The 18,836-nt window shown below is 58.2% G+C and overlaps 1 protein-coding gene across 1 annotated transcript in view; it reads right to left on the minus strand.

The window, feature by feature from the left end:
- The window catches only part of HMCN2 (hemicentin 2), a 33,414-nt gene extending 14,877 nt beyond the window's left edge, over positions 1 to 18,537 (minus strand). The window contains exons 1-37 of the mRNA XM_068211245.1: positions 18,281 to 18,537; positions 17,162 to 17,232; positions 16,107 to 16,265; positions 15,632 to 15,754; positions 15,367 to 15,538; positions 14,949 to 15,055; positions 14,621 to 14,741; positions 14,253 to 14,525; positions 13,965 to 14,109; positions 13,574 to 13,695; positions 13,212 to 13,484; positions 12,965 to 13,106; positions 12,270 to 12,397; positions 11,598 to 11,711; positions 11,327 to 11,476; positions 10,493 to 10,687; positions 10,196 to 10,291; positions 9,722 to 9,846; positions 9,303 to 9,447; positions 9,065 to 9,177; positions 8,652 to 8,808; positions 8,309 to 8,471; positions 6,876 to 7,003; positions 6,648 to 6,756; positions 6,198 to 6,367; positions 5,519 to 5,614; positions 5,233 to 5,409; positions 4,083 to 4,202; positions 3,758 to 3,919; positions 3,267 to 3,548; positions 2,538 to 2,705; positions 2,264 to 2,377; positions 2,002 to 2,088; positions 1,317 to 1,502; positions 751 to 918; positions 256 to 369; positions 11 to 153 (exon numbers count right to left, since the gene is read on the minus strand). Coding sequence (XP_068067346.1) covers positions 11 to 153; positions 256 to 369; positions 751 to 918; positions 1,317 to 1,502; positions 2,002 to 2,088; positions 2,264 to 2,377; positions 2,538 to 2,705; positions 3,267 to 3,548; positions 3,758 to 3,919; positions 4,083 to 4,202; positions 5,233 to 5,409; positions 5,519 to 5,614; positions 6,198 to 6,367; positions 6,648 to 6,756; positions 6,876 to 7,003; positions 8,309 to 8,471; positions 8,652 to 8,808; positions 9,065 to 9,177; positions 9,303 to 9,447; positions 9,722 to 9,846; positions 10,196 to 10,291; positions 10,493 to 10,687; positions 11,327 to 11,476; positions 11,598 to 11,711; positions 12,270 to 12,397; positions 12,965 to 13,106; positions 13,212 to 13,484; positions 13,574 to 13,695; positions 13,965 to 14,109; positions 14,253 to 14,525; positions 14,621 to 14,741; positions 14,949 to 15,055; positions 15,367 to 15,538; positions 15,632 to 15,754; positions 16,107 to 16,265; positions 17,162 to 17,232; positions 18,281 to 18,509 — 5,547 coding nt within the window. The 5' untranslated portion in view covers positions 18,510 to 18,537. The remainder of the gene's footprint in view (positions 1 to 10; positions 154 to 255; positions 370 to 750; positions 919 to 1,316; positions 1,503 to 2,001; positions 2,089 to 2,263; positions 2,378 to 2,537; positions 2,706 to 3,266; positions 3,549 to 3,757; positions 3,920 to 4,082; positions 4,203 to 5,232; positions 5,410 to 5,518; positions 5,615 to 6,197; positions 6,368 to 6,647; positions 6,757 to 6,875; positions 7,004 to 8,308; positions 8,472 to 8,651; positions 8,809 to 9,064; positions 9,178 to 9,302; positions 9,448 to 9,721; positions 9,847 to 10,195; positions 10,292 to 10,492; positions 10,688 to 11,326; positions 11,477 to 11,597; positions 11,712 to 12,269; positions 12,398 to 12,964; positions 13,107 to 13,211; positions 13,485 to 13,573; positions 13,696 to 13,964; positions 14,110 to 14,252; positions 14,526 to 14,620; positions 14,742 to 14,948; positions 15,056 to 15,366; positions 15,539 to 15,631; positions 15,755 to 16,106; positions 16,266 to 17,161; positions 17,233 to 18,280) is intronic.
- Positions 18,538 to 18,836: the final 299 nt, after the last annotated feature.

Here is an 18,836-nt window from a genome sequence, read left to right on the forward strand (position 1 = left end):
GGGACCTCACCTGCTTATCCTTGTACCAGCGGATGGTCGGCTCAGGCACAGCCCAGGTCTCGCACTCCAGCACCACTGTGCTGTTCACCCTGGTTTTCACCTCTTTCATGGCAAATTCCCCCAAAGAATCCTCTCTGGCAATCCAAGGAGGAACTAGTGGGGAAAGGCAAAGGGAAGCAAAAAGAAGCAGCACTGGCTCGGTTACAGTGGTGGGGTCACTGCAGGAATTAGGAAGGACGTGGGGATCTCCCTCACCCAGAACCTTCACAGCGTAGTTCTTCACAGCCTCCCCATCTTCGCTGGCCACGACGCAGCTGTAGGTGCCCGTGTCCTCCTCCTGGGCGTTCAGGATCTGCAGCCCTTGGCCACCTGGGCAAAGGGGGTCTCCTGAGAGGGTTGCTGCTCACAGCCACAGCTCTCTCCCCCCATGCAGCACCTGAAGGCATCTTTAGGGACCTGCTGGGCACCTGCAAGCCTGGCTGGAGGGGGTCTAATGCTCTTCTAGAGCCCAGTCCCAGGCTTATAAAAACCAGCACTGAGGAGGCTTGTTATAATCACAGGATGCAGCACGTGGAAGAGCAGCATGCAGCTGACCCCTGAGCCCTCAGGTCCTGCAGGATGAGGATTTCTCACCATCCCACTGTGCTGGATGCCAGCCACACCAAGAAAAGGCCCCACTCCCACTCCCCAGGGCATACACAGCAAGGGGCCACCACAGTCATGCAGAGCCAGTGGACAGCAGCACGGTACCAGGGAGCAGGAGGACATTTCTAGATGCTTTGAGAGGAACCTCGTCCTTGAGCCAGGTGATGTTGGGAGATGGGTATGGCAGGGCCTCACAGACCAGGGAGATGGGGTTGTTGATGATCACTGTCACTTCTTCTGCAGCAGCATCATCTTGAGCAAAGGTGGGACTGGCTGCAGAGACGTGGTTGGTTGTTAGATCAGCACTAGCACACACTTAGGCTTTCCAGTGCTTCATCCCCTCCCCACAGAGAGTACGATCCAAGTTCAGGGAGTTGGATTTGACACAGCCTGTGCCAACTTCAGACTCTGCCCTGTCCTGCTGCCCTCCAAAACCACAGAGATCCAGAAGACACATCCCCCCTTCCACAAGCCACCACCACAGATGGATCCTGCACCAAACAGGTGCTTTCTGCTCCTCCAAGAGATCTCACAAGGGCTTTAGGACAGGCCCATGCCATGCTTTGGCTGCAGGACTAAAGGATCCTCCCTACCTACTTGGGGCAGGCCATTTAAGGCCACTAAGTCTGCTCACACCTGAGACCCTGCCTCCGTCCAAAGGCATCTCTTACCCAAAACATCCAGCAGGTAATGCTTGGTCTGATTTGCCACAGAGTTGGAGGCCACGCAGGAGTAGTGACCAGCATGGGCCAGGGAGGCGTGGGGGATGTGGAACAAGGAGCCATCAGGGGAGATGGAGAAGGTGCCAGGGAGAGGGTGGTTGTCTTTCAGCCAGGTGATCTTAGGTTGTGGGTTGCCTGTGAGGGATGGAAAATGGGTTTTGGCCTTTGTGTGAAGTTTTTCCATGTGTGAGCACAGCCTGGCTGGGATCACTGTCAGAGCTTTTCTGGAAAGCAGGGACATCATCCCAAATTTGAATTATCATGATCTGGATCAGGATTTTAGAAGCTGCTGGATGAGCCAGCAAGAAGAAAGAGAACTGTCCTGAGTGGGAGGTGATTAATTATTCCCATCACTAAAGGAGAAATGAGATTAGAGGAATTTTAGCTCCATTTGGGAAAGATTGGATCTTACATTGTGGAACAGGCTCCCCATGTGGGCGTCCCCTCCGCAGCGCTTCCCGGACAGCCCAACTGCAGAGCCAGGAACCATCCCACAAGAGCTCTGCGGCCGATTTCAGCTGTTTTCATGTCTCTGACTGGAACCATCCGTTTGTTCCACACCCCAAAGTGAGACTCAGGTCTGCCCCTGAGCCCCCCTTGCTCACGCCACCTCCCTTCCCCACTTGATGCTCACCTGAAGCCAGGCAGGACCAGGTGACAGGGTGGCCCTCGGGCACCTTGAAGGTGTGTTCTTCACCCGCGTTCTCAATGTGGGGAGGAACTAGGAACACAAGCCCCCAGGGCCTTCAGCAGCTGGCCAGCTCGGCCTCTGAGCTCACACCCTAAGGACTCCAGCACACCCAGCATGTCCAGTCTTAACTCATGTCTGTTCCTGCAAGGGTGGAGCTCTGAAACCCCAGCAGGAATCCTGCAGCAGACAGAAGACCCCTCCTTACCTAGGACCTCCACGTAGAAATGCCTCCGGGCCTCCCCAGCTACGTTGCTGGCCAGGCAGGAATAGTGACCACCATCCTGGGCTCGTGCACGGGTGAGCCTGAGCAGCCAGCCCCCTGGAAGGACAGAGCCAGAGAGGTCTCAGGGCCCTGATCCAGGTACCAGCACATCCCAACTGTGCTCCTGTGGGGCTGTAGCTCCACCATGAGTTTGAACTCATCAGTGTAGGGGCAAAACATGTTCTCAAAGCACTTTCACAACAGCCAGACCTCTGACCTGAAAGCACGTGTGTGTGCTCACTGGGGGTGACAGGAGAGCCATCCCAGAACCAGGTGACGCTGGGTTGGGGAATGCCAGTGGCCTCACAGGTCAGCGTCAGGGATCCTTGCAGGGAAACACTGACATTGGTTGTCAGTCCTGATCCTCGAATGAACTCAGGAGGAACTGGGGATGCAGAAGATGATGGACACCAATTTGCAGAGCAGCCAGGACATCAAAGGAGCAAAGCAAAGAGGGGAGAAGCGGGTGAAGCTGTTTTTTCCCACCTTCTTGCTTTGTACAGCTTTAGGACACGAGCCAGAAGGACCATTAATATTACCTGGAGATGGTGACTTTAAAGGTGTTACGGGACAGGTGACCCACAGCAAACATGTGCCACTTACCTGCACACCTGAGCCCAGGCTTACAGGTTCACACTGGGATGGCCACCTGAGCCACCTCAGACCTTTTATAACTCAAGTGACTTTGACCCATGAGGTCCCCAAGTCCTTGGGTAGTAGAGGACTTTATATGAGATGATCTGCTGTGATGGCTCTGGAAAGAAACTCCTACATGGTGGACACGGTTATGCAGCTATTCCTGAAGCATAACCCTGCTGACCCTGGGACCTGCTACATGCTGGATTGTCCAGCATCTGCTCCACATTAAGTTACTCCACATCACCACCCTCCTCATCCTTCCTGCATCCACACAACCCCAGCCACCAGGCCCATCCCACGTCCTTACCATGCACCACAACATCAAACTCCCTCTGCTCCTGTCCCTCTGCATTGGCAGCCAGGCAAGTGTAGTGTCCAGCATGGGCCACCTCTGCCCTGGGGATGTGCAGCCGCCTCCCTTGCTCCGTAAGCAGGAGCCCGTCCCCAGCAGCCACGGGCTGCCCGTCCTTCACCCACGTCACCCACGGTGGTGGTGTCCCCATGGCCTCGCACTCCAGGACCGTCTCGCCACCCTCGATGACAGAAACCCTCCTCGGGGCATTGCTGCTGCCCTGGACCCTTGGCAGTGCTGCGGGCAGAGGGACACAGGGAGGAGGGGATGTGCAGCAGCTCCCTCAGCCGTGCACAAGTGGACGGGCAAAGCTGAGCCAGGTAGCAGCATCCCTTCCAAATATCCAAGGCACCAGACAATGGCTTTAGAGTCCAGCTGGACCTTGCATTGAGAGAAGTCACACCACCTCCACCCGCCCCTACAGGTCTCTGGTGCCCCACGCTCACCGTGCACCTCCAGGTGATGCTCCTTGCTGCTGCTGCCAGCAGCATTCCTGCACTCGCAGGTGTATGTCCCCTGGTCCAGCAGCTGTACCTTCTCCATGTACACCACGTTCCCTCCTGGGGACACCAGCTTTGGGCTCCCTGGCTGGGTGGAGAGGGGTTCACCTGCCCAGGGAAGGGGACAGCAGCTTCCCCTCAGGCTCCCAGCAGGACAAATTTCCACCCACAAGCTGGATTCTGCTCAACAAAAAGCGCTCCTTGCTCCAAGGAGACCAACAGCTGGGTCAACCCATGTGGGGAGAGATGAGGCTGAGGAACAGGGCCCTACCGTCCTTCCACCAGCTCAGGGTGGGCAGGGGGATCCCACGGCACTCGCAGGCCAGCTGGACAGATTGTCCCTCTAGCACGGACACGGCCTCGGGCTCTGGCGAGGACAAGGATGGAGGCACTGCAGGGATGAGAGGAGCAGCTCATTGATGGCACTGGACAAGAGGAGAAGGGCAGCTTGGAGCTCCATCCTGCTGGATACACACCCCCTGCAGGGTGCCACAAAAACCCCAGTGACATTCCCCTGCCCTGGCTTCATGTGGAAACAATAATCTTGTCTCTCCAGCCAAGTGAGGGATTCTTTTAATTACATGTGGCCAACAGCAGAGGATGACCAAGCATCCCACAAACAGGCCAAGGTCAGGTTGGCCAGACACAGCCTTATTAGGCAGCCCTGCTCACTGAGAAGGTTACCCAACTCTTTCCATTATCAGATGATGTTCTCAGCTGCTCATAGATACAGCTGGCTGGAAAATGGTAACTCCTTCCCATGAGGGATATCAGTTTAGAGAAGAAAAGCCTCAACACCCAGAAACCCTTGAAAAACAAAAACAGAAGAACCCAAACAATCCACCCGAGCCAGGACGGCAGACGTGCAAACATTTCCCTGGGAAGAGATTGCAGGAACAAGCCCAGAGCAGGAGAACTGGATCTTCTCCATGTCCTGGCCACCTGCCTGCAGGACTTCCACCAGCTAGAGCATCCCTGAGAAAAGCCAGGGCCTGGCTCAGCCCCCGGAGCTGTGGACATGCTGAGTGGTCTGGGAAGCTGCAGGGATGCTTGGATCAAGTGAGAAAAAAGTGACCAGTGCCTGTCTTGGCAGCAGCCCAGGACTCACCACTGAGTCCAGGGGGACAGAAATGTCACCGGGCACACGGGGTGCAGAAGAGACAGGGTGGGTAGGTGACCCCGTAATGGGGACCTGGCAATACCCATCCATGGGGCCATGGCTTTCCAGGATATAATTTGGGATGAACACAGGGGATTGCATGACTGGAATTGCAAATGAAGCAGAGGACAGGGTTCTGCTAGAGCCATCTTCCAGGGATGTATTCTGAGGGCTGGGACAACCCCACTGATCCCACACACTCACACAAGATATTCCAAGGGGGGGAAGCCCCCATCTCTCAGGAAAGCACAGCTGCACTCACCGGTGACCTGCAGGCTGTACCAGAGCTCAGCCACTCCGGCCACGTTGGAAGCCACGCAGCGGTAGCTGCCACCATCGGAGAGCCGGGCACGGGGGATCTCCAGGCGCTTCCCATCCCTGGACAGGGTCAGCGCTGCTCCGGCTGAGAGCTGCTCGTGCCCCTTGTACCAGGTGATGTCTGCAAGGAAGCAGAGAGCTGAGCTGTGGAGAGCAATGCTGCTGCCCCTCTCACCCAGGGAAAAACCCAGGGATTCACGAGCAGGAGCCGAGGGACAGGATTGACTCACCGGGAGCAGGCAGCCCCGAGGCCAGGCATTCCAGGGATGCCGAGCTGTTCTCCGGGATGGCCAGATCCACGGCGCTGGGTTCGATGCTTGGAGGCACTGCAACCCAGCACCCACTGTCAGCGGCTCTGTGTGGCCCGGGCTGTCTGCAGCCACCGCAGGGCAGGGCCCTGGGGCACAGACAGGCTCACCAATGGCTCTTGGCACACTCCGAGTCCTGGCAGAGCCACAGCTGGGGGCCACAGCTCGGTCCCCACTCTGGGAGGGGACCACATCACCCCAGGTTGCCACTACTGCTCCCCAAACCAGCCAGAGGTTTGGTCCCTGCCCCTGAATGAGACATTCATTCTCCCCAGGCAGGGATCTCTGTTCCCTGCCTGGTTTCTCACCTGGCACCTTCAGAGTCCCATCCTGCTGGTGGAGGGGAAATGGGAAAATGCTGTTCCTCCAGCAGGGGAAATGCTGTTCCACCAGCAGGGGACACCAGTCAAGGATTTACTGTGGTGCCAGTGGCCACCACGACCTCTCAACTTCATTGACAAAGGACAAGATCCCAAGGAACCAAGCCAGTGACCCTTCACCTACTGAAAAACTGGGCCAAGAGCTCCCGCCCCTTTGGGCAGCCACGTTCTTCCCAACGTGTGGGATGGATAGCCCATCTCACCCCGGACGCTGCGCTCACCATGCACTGAAACCTGCACCTCTGCCTGGGCCAGCCCTGCCCAGTTGCTGCCCTGGCAGACGTAGAGCCCTTGGTGACCAAGCCCCACACGGGTGACCAGCAGAGTGCCACCGTCCTCGGACACCACGACACCATCCTGCCCATCCAGCGGGTGCCCATCCTTCAGCCACCTGCGAGCAAGGGGACAGGCAGCAAGTCCTGGCTCTGTCCTGCCACCACACATGCCCTGTCTCTGCACACCAACAGGGTGAACAGTGGGATGCTGGCAGCAAACACTGTCCCCTTGTCACCTGGAATGGGGCTGGCAGTGCCAGCAGAGGACTGTTGAGAAGAGGGCACCAGGGACAAGGAGAAGGAATGGATGCCTCCACCCTAAGGGACACCCAAAGCCAGAGGGCCCTACCACCCATCCTGGGAGCACAGTGAGCTTCACCACTCTGCAGCACTCACTGGATCTGGGGTGGGGGCATGCCCATGGTGTGACAGTGAATCCTCAGGGAGGTGTTGGCAACAGCTATCAGGTGCCTTTCCCCATCACCAATCCACAGCTGGGGGGGAGCTGAGGGGAGAGGGGACCTCAGGCTGTGACCACCCTTGGACCCTGGCACAGGGACGTGACACAGCCAAGGATTTGGAGGGAGCAGGAGCCCAGTGGCACATGGGGAGGGGTGTTTGAACCTTGGACGTGCAGGCTGTAGCTGAGCGAGGCGTTCCCCGCGGCGTTCGTGGCCGTGCAGGTGTAGAGGCCGGTGTCCGTCACCTGGGGCTCGGCCAGGTGGAGGGATCCTGAAGGGAGGACACTGAACCTTGGGGGAGAAGAAACAGAAAAGCTGGATGGGAGAAACATCCATCACCCAACCCTGAGCAGGAGCTGAGGGCTGAGAGCTCACCATCACCTTGGGACAGCCAAGAGAAGGTCTCCGTGGCCACCTCCCATTCAAAGAGGGTGGCACAGCTGCCCACGGGGGCAAATCCCCTTTGCTCAGCCCCTGCACGAGCTCAGCACGAGGCAGCACGTGAGCCCAGGGGGATGAAGGAGGACAAGGGTCCCCCCAGAGCACAGTCCTGCAGCTGGAGCTGGCCACGCTCTCATTCCCAGCCCCATCTGTGCTCCACAGACATAACATCATCTCAGCCCACGGCTGCAGATTCCTCCTCGTGTGCTCCCATAAATCACCCAGCATGGACAAGCCAGCTGAGATGTGGGGAGCAGCACAGGTCAGCCAGGAACAACCACGACAAATCAGATACAAACAACAAGGCAATGCAGCCCCCAAGAAGAGCAAAATCAAGATGCCCTCCTGCTTCCCCAGGCCACAGCAATCCTCAGGTAGAGGTAAGAAGTGTTCAACCCCAAGACCAGGGCCCATGGCTTTAGGGGGTCTCTTCCAACATGGTGATAACATATGGAAAAAACACTGCTTGACCAAGACACCAGTTAACCTGAAGAATGGTTGGATATGTGTTTATCCTCGCCCATCAAATCACATTAACTGATTGTCTCGTGGCTGTCATCAGCTTCAATACCATCAACAAATTGAGTTGTCCCTCCAGAAGTCACTCACTGAAACAAAACTGGCCTAAAACCCCACATCCCAGGGCAGACAAAGCCACTGCTGGGCTAAAAACTCTGTTTGTGCCAAACCTCATCCCAAGAAACATCAGGCCCTGGTCCAACACTTCCCGTGGGGATCCACCATCCCCAGGCACATCCTTGACCTTGTGACAGCACAAAGCAGGAATGTGCACGAGGGCAGACAGACATCAGGGCGAGGAGCTGCACTGCAGTTGCCTTTCCTTCCCAACCCCAGCCCCGTGTCCAGGGTAGGCACATGAATGACTGGATGCAGCTGCTTGGTCCATGAATGATTGGATGCAGCTGCTTGGTCCCAGATTTTTGGAAGATGGAAGAAAAGCCTGGTGCTCTCCAAGGAGAGCAGAGCTAATGCAGTACTGCTCGGCTGCCTCAGCTCCTGTATTGCCCACAGGATGCCAGGGGTGCCCTTCACATCCCCCTGCCAAGCAGCTCAGTCCCTTCATAGACCTGACATCCCTCTGAAGAGACAAAATCCCAGGAGCTGGTGGCCCCCAGCACCCACAGCCCTCCTTACCTCGTGGTGGTGAGAGGCAGGGACTGGTGCTCCCGGCTCCACATCACCAAGGGAGGGGGATATCCTTGGACCTCGCAGGGCAGGGTGGTCTCCTGCCCCAGCACAGCCAGGATGGGGACAGGCTCCAATGCCTGTGATCTGTTCATGCTGATCCTGGGCTTCGCTGGATGGAGAGAGAGCACAGCTGGTGCAGGGACACTTCAGGTGCCCCACAGCCCTCATCACTTCTCTTCCCATCCTGCAAATCCATCTGGCACCTGGATTGGTGCTTCAAGGAAGCCAAGAGCATTCCCAGGTCATTCTGTCCCTGCCAGTCCCCTCTGGAGCTGTCCTGAACACTCACTGCTGATGGAGAGCTGCATCTCCCGGCTGGAGAATCCTGCTGCGTTGGTGGCTGTGCAGAAGTAGGTGCCAGCATCCCCAGGGGATGATGAAGGGATCAGGAGGGTCCCATTGGGTTCAAGTTGGTAATGTGGGCTCAGTGAAATGGGCTCTGTGCCCTACAGAGGAAAGGGAAGGGAGGAAGGCAGAGATTCTCCCATGAGCTCAACACACCAAAGGCAACAAGAGAACTCTGGACACATCAGAGCAAGCCATGCCCTGGTCCCAGCTTCCCAGGGCACTTGGTGCCACCTCCCCAGGCAGCCACAGCCACACTGGAGAGCTACGCCCCCTTCAAACACATTACCCTGAACCCGAGGGTGGCCCCAGCTGGGCTGGCAGGGGCACAGCAGCCTGCCTGTCCCTGTCCCCTACCTTTGCCCAGGTGACAGTAGGAGGGGGCACGCCGGTGGCATTGCAGGGCAGGGTGACAGCCGCTCCCTCGGTGGCAGTGACGAGAACAGGGCCAGGCTCGATGCTGGGAGGAACTGGGAAGGAAGAGAAGCCCCTCATCCTCCATGGCCAGGGCCACGTCCACCATGGAGAGCAGAGCACAGAGAGCACCTGCCCCGTGTCACTGCCGGGTGGGGACACCCAGCTCCCTGTCACTCACCGTGGATGACCAGGGACACGTCCTGCCTGTGCGAGCCGAGGGCATTGGTCACCTCACAGGTGAATGTTCCTGCATCCCCCTGTGATGCCTGGTCCACGTGCAGGCTCCCATCAGCCCGGATGGAATAGCGGTCACCTGGGGCTACCTGGACATGGGCAGAGAGCAGAAAGCAGGACAGATGGCAGGGTCAAACACCAACACATCCCTGCATCTTTGGGGCACATCCAGAAATGAATCCTTGAGCAACATCCTGATGTGGAGATAAACCCACGTTGCCTTCCCAGCACAAATGCTCCACTGGATTCATTCTCCATCAGCTTTCACCCCAAAGGTTGGGGGACCCATCCTGTAGTGAAGCCCCACCAGAGGGTGGGTGTCCACCCACCCACCCACCATCCCAGCAGGCATGGAAGTCTCACCATCTGCCCATCCTTCAGCCAGCGGCGGGCTGGGAACGGGCTCCCAGCCAGGATCACACAGGGCAGGGACACGGGCTGGCCTGGGAGCACACGGACCACAGGGGATGCAAGGGCTATTTCTGGGGCTGCTTGAAACAGGGGAAAGGGAACCAGTATTAATCAGTGATAAATTGCCAGGAATGCTCAGGAGAATGGATGTAGACCACCTTTCTTCCAAGGTCTGGAACCTGGCTCAGCATAAGCCAGCTCCAATTCCACTCCCCAGGAATTTGGGGATATTCACTGCAGCGTGGGTCCATGTCAGTGTATGAAGCCAAAGAGGGCTCGGAAGGGCACTGCCCAAACCCTGCCCTGGGGTCGCTGAGCATTCACTGTGGCCAGCTCAGGACCAGAGACAGCTGCTCTGGTCTTTGCCACTCACCCCCTGCCAGCACACTGGGATCGAGTCACTGACCAAAGCAGGGAAAAACAAACCCTGTCCGGTGACTGTGAGCTTGACCTCTGCATGGATTTTCCCAAACTCATTCTGGGCTTCACAGATGTAGATGGCTTGGTCATCCAGCGAGGCACCTGGAGCAACATGGGGAGAAGCCTCAGCCTGGTGGGGCTGGAGAGCCCCGAGCAAGCTCCAGGACGGGGACCAGCCTCCCCTGCCCCACCATCTCCAAAGGGGACACACCCCTCAGAGCTGGAGGCTTGCAGGCTGTTACTGCACAGCTAAGCTTGCACAAGTTAAAAATACAAATAAATGTGTGCACACTCAGCTCTTACTGTCAATGAGGAGCTGGGCAGCCTCCAGCTGGCTGGAAACAGCTGGTGGTCCCTGCCAGCCCACCATGGGCTTCCCGTCCTGCCGGGACCAGGTGACCTGTGGCAGGGGAGATCCCTCGACACGGCACAGCAGGCTCACTCTCTCCCCAACCTTGACCTCCGTGTCACCCAGGGGCTCAGGAAAGTGAGGGGCAGCTGGAAGAGAGAGCAGCAGAGAAAGGGCTCAGGCTGGTCCAGCATCCCAGCTTCCCCACAGCTGAGCCTGGAGAAGGGATGGGGCTGTAAAACCAATGAGCCAGGTGCCCTGACAAGTTACGAGACTGACTTAAAGCAATTGGTGCATTTCCAAAACTGTCAGAGCCGTTGCAGTTTCCACCTCTTCCAGTTACACTCATCGACCCCTGGCTCAGCAAAATGACTTGAACTTTTCCATCTTTAACTGCTTTAAACCCTGCTGCTCTCAACACAGAGCCTTCCCTCTCCTCCTCATGCTCTTTCATCCCTTCTGCCTCCAGCAGATGATTTTCACCTGGATTTTCAGACACACAAAAGTCAGCCCCCAACTCTACCTAATCCCACTGAACACACTTTGCATCCGCAGTTGTATCCCAAACCCTCATGTCTCTATACAAAAACAACTGCCTTGTCTTTTGCCACTTGCTGAGCCTCCTGCATCTTCCCAAAGCTTGGAATTCCTGCCAGGCTTCCGCCTGTTTGTACCAAGCACCAACACCTCCCTGCTGGGAAGCCTCAGAAAGAAGCAAAGGGGAGCTGAGCCAGGAAGGAGAGTTGTGGAAGAGGCTTGAGCCTTCGGCAGGACGCGGCAGGACTTACACCCCACGTGCAGCACGGTGCTGTCGAAGGCGATGCCCGCCTCGCCGAGAGCCTGGCAGCCGTAGAGCCCCGCGTCCTCCTCCCGCACCGCCTGCAGCCGCAGCACCGCGCGCTGCCTGCCCGCCGGGAACGTCGCCATGGCCTGCTCCCCTGCGCCGAGAGCCCCACGTCAGCCCCCCTCGTGCCTCTGTGGGTCCCTCCCGATGTCACACCCACGTGGGATGTCCCCGCAGGGCAGCAGAGGGGTCCCGGTGCGTGCTCCCGGTCTCACCTTTGTACCACACGATGTGGGGTGCGGGTGCCCCCGAAACCCAGCACTCCAGGGTCACATCCTCTCCCACCAGCACCTTCAGGCTGGGTGTCACTGCCAGGATGGCAGGAGGTTCTGTGCCATGGGGAGAGGTGTCTTTGGTCACTCTCTGCTGTGCTGGGTGCGATGCCATCCAGCCCGAGGGGACCCCAGAGCCCAGGGAGCTGTCACCCAAGGCCCTTTATCACACACAGCCCCATTCCCCGTGTGCTGACCCCAACACCCTTTATCACACACAGCCCCATTCCCCGTGTGCTGACCCCAACACCCTTTATCACACACAGCCCCATTCCCCGGGTGCTGACCCCAACACCCTTTATCACACACAGCCCCGTTCCCCGTGTGCTGACCCCAACACCCTTTATCACACACAGCCCCGTTCCCCGTGTGCTGACCCCAACACCCTTTATCACACACAGCCCCATTCCCCGGGTGCTAACCCCAACGCCCTTTATCACACACAGCCCCGTTCCCCGGGTGCTGACCCCAACACCCTTTATCACACACAGCCCCATTCCCCGGGTGCTGACCCCAACACCCTTTATCACACACAGCCCCGTTCCCCGTGTGCTGACCCCAACGCCCTTTATCACACACAGCCCCGTTCCCCATGTTCTGCCAGTGAGCAGGTACCAGTGAACTCCAGGGTGATCACTTGCTCATCCCAGCCCAGTGTGCTGCTGGCATAGCAGCTGTAATTCCCTGCATCCTCTGGGACAGCAGACCTGATGTGCAGGGTACCCTCAGCATCCCTGAAAACCCTGCAGCAAATGGGAGAGAAACAGAAATGAGACCTGTGAAAATAGGGATGATGGAAAATGTATTGATATAATTGAGCAGGTTTCAGGACATGCTAGGCATGTGGTGAATGTGGGTCAGCACTTAGAGCCAGCTGCTGCAGGGAAGGACTTTGCTTTGAACCAGGGAAAAACACTGAGAATTGGGCTTTCTCATCTCAAAAGTCCAAAAGCCTTCCCCAAAGTCAACTCCTGCACTCACAGCCTGACACAGGCAGGACTTGAAAGGCAAAAAGCAGAAGAAATTAAGGGGAAGTACAAGGAGTATTTTGGGACTTGAGCTCACACCAGGTGTACAAAGTGGGGACAGTGACCTGGATAAGGCAGGACGGCTTAAAAATAAATATAGGAAATTAAGGCCAGCAGCATGCCAAGGATCTCGGGAACATGGGCTGGGATACTGCAATGCCTCCCACTTTCCAGAGCTATGGCAGCCCCAAGCCTCCCTCCCTCACCTTGTACATCCCTGCAAGGGGAGCACCATCCCTGTGGGACAGGCAGGATGAAGGCTCCTGGGTCCCCAGGGGTTACCTCTCATCCTGCTGCAGTGCCCAGCCCCAGCGCCTCCAGGTGGTGTGGGGCTGGGGGTGGCCCCCGGCCGTGCAGTTCAGCCGCAGCTCCTGGCCCCTGCTGAAACGCTGGGGACTGGGGTCCACCTTCACCCACGGTGCCTCTGCATGGGGGTGGAGCAGGGCTCAGCCCCCAGGTGCCATTCACCACCCTCCCACAGGGCAGCAAGATATCCCCCAGGCCAGGGTCCCACACGGGCAAAGCCTACCCTGGATGAAGAGCCACAGGGAGGCAGTGGCAGTGCCATGGGCACTCTGTGCCACACACTCGTACAGGCCCCCGTCCCCTGGCTGCACGTGGCTGATCTCCAGAGAGCTGTTCTGCAGCAGCCGGGTCCGGCCATCCCCTGGCTGTGCTGCCTTCCCATCCCAGCTCCAGGTCAGGTTGTAGGGCACATCCCCCAGAACCACGCAGGACATGACCACGTCTTGGCCTGGTGAAGCCGTGATGTTGCCCGAGGCGATGAGACGCGGTGGCGGCTCTACAAACACGGGATGCCTGGGTGAAAGGAGCCTGTGCCCAGCCACAGACGTGGCAAGGGCTCTAAGGCTTGGCACAAGCAGCACCCACCTGAGACAGAGACGTAGGCACGAGCCCGGGTCACTCCGACCTTGCTCGTGGCCGTGCACTCGTAAAAGCCTTCGTCGCTCTCAGACACCGCAGGGATCAACCAGCTGATGTTCCCTGAAATCCTACAAAAAGGGAGAGATGAAAATATGGATCACTCCCACCTTGGGACTGCCATGCCACCATCCTAGTCCTACTCCCTGGGATTTTTTTTTTCATCTGAGTCAGGCACAGGTGCATCCCCCTTGCTGCAGACCTGTCCCTTGGAATTTTCCCCTTGGGATGCTCAGAACCTGAAGGCACTCACCCAGAACAAAGCACCCCCTCAGCTGGCACAGCTCAGGGACCCACATGGGTCCTTCCTGAGGCTCACTGGGCTATACCAGAGGCTCACCTGAAGACCTGCTCTTCCCTGAGCTTCATCCTGCCACGGCTGAGCTGCAGGTGGAAAGGGATCTCACTCCGTGCGGAGCAGGAGATGAGCTGTGGCTCACGGTTGTAAGCCTGGATATTGCTGGTGATGTTCACTTTAGGCAGACCTGGAAGGGGTTGGGGATGTGCAGATGTGCAACACCCTTGGCAGCTCACTGGGAGCTGCACTGGGAAGCAGGATGACCAGGGAGACACCAAAGCAGAGGCAGCACTGGAACCTCTGGTCCCAGCACCCGCGGGTTCCACTCACCGGGGACCACACTGGTGTAGGTGACCCCTGAGAGGCGGTGCAGGGGGTGGCCCTGGCCATCTTCACCCTTCACCTTCAGCAGAAAGTCACCCGGGGGGACCCAGAGCGGCGAACCCACCCAGAGCTGCGTGGTGGAGCCGGAGGAGGCATTGAAGAAGGGCTGCGCGGGCAGCGACACGAGGACGTGGCCTGAGGTGTTGAAGAGTTCGATCTCCTGCAGGCGCCCCGGTGGCCTCAGGCCGGTGCAGTTCACCAGCACAGAGATGGGCAGACCTGGAAAGAGAGGAGGGAAAAAGCCACCAACAACATTCCCGGCTGCAAAACGCCCAGAGGTGGCATCCAGCCCCCGCGGGCAGCACCACCCTCACCCTGCACGGGCCGTTCTCCGGGCTGGCTGGTGTCAAATTCCGGCTGGGTGGAGAAGCTGGCTTGAAAATTAACGTTGCTGATGCCCGTGATCCTCAGCGAGTGGCGGCCACTGCTCCGGGTCTGGAAGCAGATTGAGAATCAAGTGCTGAGGGCAGGGGAAGGGAGAGGAGGTGGAAAGGGAGAGGTTGCAGCCGGCCCCTCTCAGCCTGCTCACACATCCTCTGCCTGGCCGGAGATAGATGGGGAAAGTCCACACCTGGAAAAGCCTGGCAAGCTAAATATCCACCAGGAAAAGGCAGAGGATGTGCAGGTCTGCCACCAGCCTACCGTGACCAGCCATGTCCCTGGCTCGTAGGGCTCCACGGCCACCACCATGGCTGAGTTGGGGATGCTGAGCAGCTCCTTCAGACCTCGGCCTTTCTCCAGGACCTTTCCTGTAACAGTAAGTGAATGCCTCGGGTGGATCCTACAGCAGCCAGGAGTCGCCTCCCTCAGGGCTCAGGGTGGTGCAGAGCCCATCACAGCTCACAGCCAGGGAAACCCCTCAAAGCCAGAGGCAAAGCCAACCTGGGAGGGGAGCAGGGAGATGTGCTGGTGTTTGCTGAGGGCTTTGTAGCTCATCACCTTTTCATTTGAGTTTTAGGGCAGGGTTTGGTGAACCCCTTCCTGCTTGTCCTTGTCGCCCTGAGGTCTTTCTGGGGGCCAAAAGTGGCTCCCTTGTTGTCCCTGTCCCCTGCGTTCCTACCTGCTGGGTCCTGGACCCTGATCCCTGGGGCAGGGCCACTCAGGGAGATGGTGACCTCCTTCAGGCTGGGATCAAAGGGGACCTGCCATGTGTTCTCCCCACCATCCTCGTGGTCCGTGGACAGCAGGTGGACCTTGGAAGCCTGGATGGCCTCTTCCACCCACTTCAACACCTGGAGGCAGTCAGGGGAGGATTAAATCTGGATCTCCCCTCCCCGACCGGCACAGCCTCACTTCAGCACAAGGGGCCAGGCGTCCCCACTCACCTCTGTCACCTGCTGCTTGTCCAGGTGGAAGATCTGCCCGGAGCTGGTGGCAGCGATGCGCTCGTACACGCGGTACCCGGGGTGGCTCCTGTCCCCGCAGTCCCCCGTCAGCACAAACACCACCTGCCACAGCAACAGCCCCGTGATATCCCAGCCACCCACGGGAGGGGACACAGCTGGCATCCAGCAGCATCCCAGGACATCGAATCGGCCCGGGGGGGGCAAAATTCCCCCCAGTCCAGGGGTTTTATCGCTGCATCTCATTGATGTGGTGCTGTTACTGCACAGCTAAGCTTGCACAAGTTAAAAATACAAATAAATGTGTGCACACTCAGCTCTTAATGTCGATGAGGAGCTGGGCAGTCTCCAGCTGGCTGGAAACACCCCGTGGTCCCTGCCAGCCCACCACGGGCTTCCCGTCCTGCCGGGGCCAGGACTGTCACAGTCCTCCTGCTGTCGCACCAGGGCCGCTCACCTGGCTCTGCTTGTGCTGCAGCAGCCGCAGCAGCTCCTCCTGATGCTCGTAGTCCTTGGCCCGAGCATCCGAGAAGACGTAAATGAAGGAGCCGGGATGCGAGATCTCCACGGCCACCCTGATGGCTCCCACGCTCATCTCCGGGCAGTCCCCCCCGCCCTGAGGGACACAGACAGGGACGTGGCACAGGCACGGAGCCACCCAGGATCCCACCCGGGGGTGCTCACAGGAAGGAACTATCCCATTTTTCTGCAGTCAGCGGGATGGAACTGCGGGGACACTCAGGATCACACGAAGCCGGCCCTGTCTCACTAACAAGGATAATTAAAGCACCCTTTTGGGGTCCCATGCTCACAGAAGCCACTGGTTTCCCACAGATACCTTTAGTAGGCACATTTGTGCCCGCCCCTGTGGCTGCAGAGCCAGCCACCCCAGGGAAGCTCCTGGCACAGAGAGGACCAGCTCCCACTTTCCCAGGGCTTGGCACCCCTAAGTGCTGGGAAACCATTTGCAGCCTCAGCGTTACACCTCCTGCCAAAACAGCTGCATCCGAAGGGAAACGCCACAGGGATTTAGCAATTCACGGGAGGCAGGGCAAGAGTGGGGATGGATAAATCAGGATTAAGCTCCCGGGGAACATTTCAGCTGGCAGAGAACAGACAAAGTAATTAAAAAAAAAAACCAAAAAACAAAAAACAAAAACCAAATCAGAAATTAAAAACTCAATTATCAGGCAATGGTTGTAGAAGAGGAGATTTTTGGTTCCATGTAGAGCCTGTGCAAACTCTCCTGGGAACAGCATCTCCATTAGGGGCAAGAGCTGTGGACTGGGAATTCTCTGCCCTGTTGCAGGACTCTGGGGCACAGCACCAGTATTACCCATCCTCTCCACTCCCACCCCTGTGTGCAGCCCCCAGCCAGTCTGGCTCAGCCTGAACCCCCATCACGCTTGTGGGGGATGCAGGGATTGCCCCCAGAACCCACCACCATGCAGTGCCAGGCTTCCCCCCAAGGGCCAAGGCCTGGCAGTGCAGCGTGGGGCTGAGGATGCCTACCTGGACGTGGAGCTCCCGCAGGCGCTGCTGGAAGAGCTGGGGATCCGTGGTGAGGGTGACAGGTCCCACCTCTGCAAGCACATGGATGCCACCACCTCAGTCCCCTGAGCTCAGCACCAGCTCCTTCCAACACCACCCACGCTGCTGGTGCTCCTGGCACCTGCCCTGTCTCAAACACCTGTGAGACTCGGGGTCCAGCATCTACCCTGGCTCAAACACCTGTGAGACTCGGGGTCCAGCATCTACCCTGGCTCAAACACCTGTGAGACTCGGGGTCCAGCATCTACCCTGGCTCAAACACCTGTGAGACTCGGGGTCCAGCATCTACCCTGGCTTGGCACCAGCAGAGAAGCGGGTTTGGGCAGACCAGCCAGCCCCTGTGCCCATACTGTGACCACTTCGGCAAACTATTCATATGCCCAGGAATTTCTCCCGACACGCTGGGTGGTCCCAGCCAGGGTGAGCTGCAAACCCAGTGCCCATTTCTATTGGGGGAGGCTCCCAGCAAAGCAGTGCAGGAATTCATTCACTACCACTGCCTCCTTCCCTGTCTGGCTCCAATGGTTTTCACTCAACTCAGTGTTTCTGCTGAAAATAAAGCTTGAGTCCCACTCTCCTTGTAGGAGGCCAGGGCTCTTTTGGGGAGCAGCTGCTCTTTTATGGGTGTGCACAAAAAGAAGACAAAAGTAGGTGCAGAAAGAAACTATTCTGGTATCACAGCAAGTTACCAAAGCCTCTTAGCAAGCGGGGTTTTTATTGAGGTGACCTGGAAGCACGTTGTGGACTTGGACAGAAATACCCCGATCATTATTCCAGGGAGATTAGAGCAGGATGGAAGAGGAACAACCAACACAACAAAGTACCCTTGGGATTAATACGGTGGAAACAACCCCCCCTGTGCCCACAGGGTGGCTTGGGGACAGGAGCCCCAGCCCAGCCCCCTGCTGTTGAGGTGCCATCCCCACCACAGCAGTCAGCAGGGCATTAAAAACAGGGAGAAGGGCCAGTGCAAGCACTTGTGAAGTGCATGCTTCAGACCCAGACCCAGGCAGAGCCACAGCCCAGCTCCCCACAGCCCCATCCCTGGCAGGACACATCCCCACCCTGTCCTGGACCTACCTGGGTCATGGAAGGGCACCAGGGCGTAGTTGCTGATGGGCTTCGTGCTCCTGCTGCGCGTCCGCTCCAGGATGCGCGAGGCCCCGTCCATCACCTGCACCAGGTCGTCGTACATGGAGCCGGTGACATCGAAGACAAAGGCGAGAGTGGCCCACCCTGGGCGGCTCTCGGCCACACTGAGGGCCAGCAGCATCCAGAGACCCACAAACACCCCTCCGTGGGGTGGCATCGTGGGGGACACGCTCAGGTGTCAGGAGCACCCTCGCGTCCTTGTCCCTGCCCTTCCCGCAGAGCCGCTGGGCACCGTCCCCACAGCAGGGAGGGACACGGTGTGCAAGGGGCCACACGCGGCGGGGACAGAGAAGGGACCCCGGGCAGGGAACGCCCAGCCCTCCGCAGCTGCGGACCTGCTCCTCCAGCGTTCAACTTCTGGGAGGGAGCAGCGAGGGCGGGAGGAAAAAGCGAACTTTGGGAGCCAGCGACGCGGCAGGGAGGTGGGTGGGAGTTGGAGGAAATCGGGATGGAGATACAGGGATTGGGAAGCAGATCCTGCAGC

The sequence above is a fragment of the Anomalospiza imberbis genome, chromosome 21 (assembly GCF_031753505.1).
Source record: "Anomalospiza imberbis isolate Cuckoo-Finch-1a 21T00152 chromosome 21, ASM3175350v1, whole genome shotgun sequence".
Lineage (NCBI taxonomy): Eukaryota > Metazoa > Chordata > Aves > Passeriformes > Viduidae > Anomalospiza > Anomalospiza imberbis.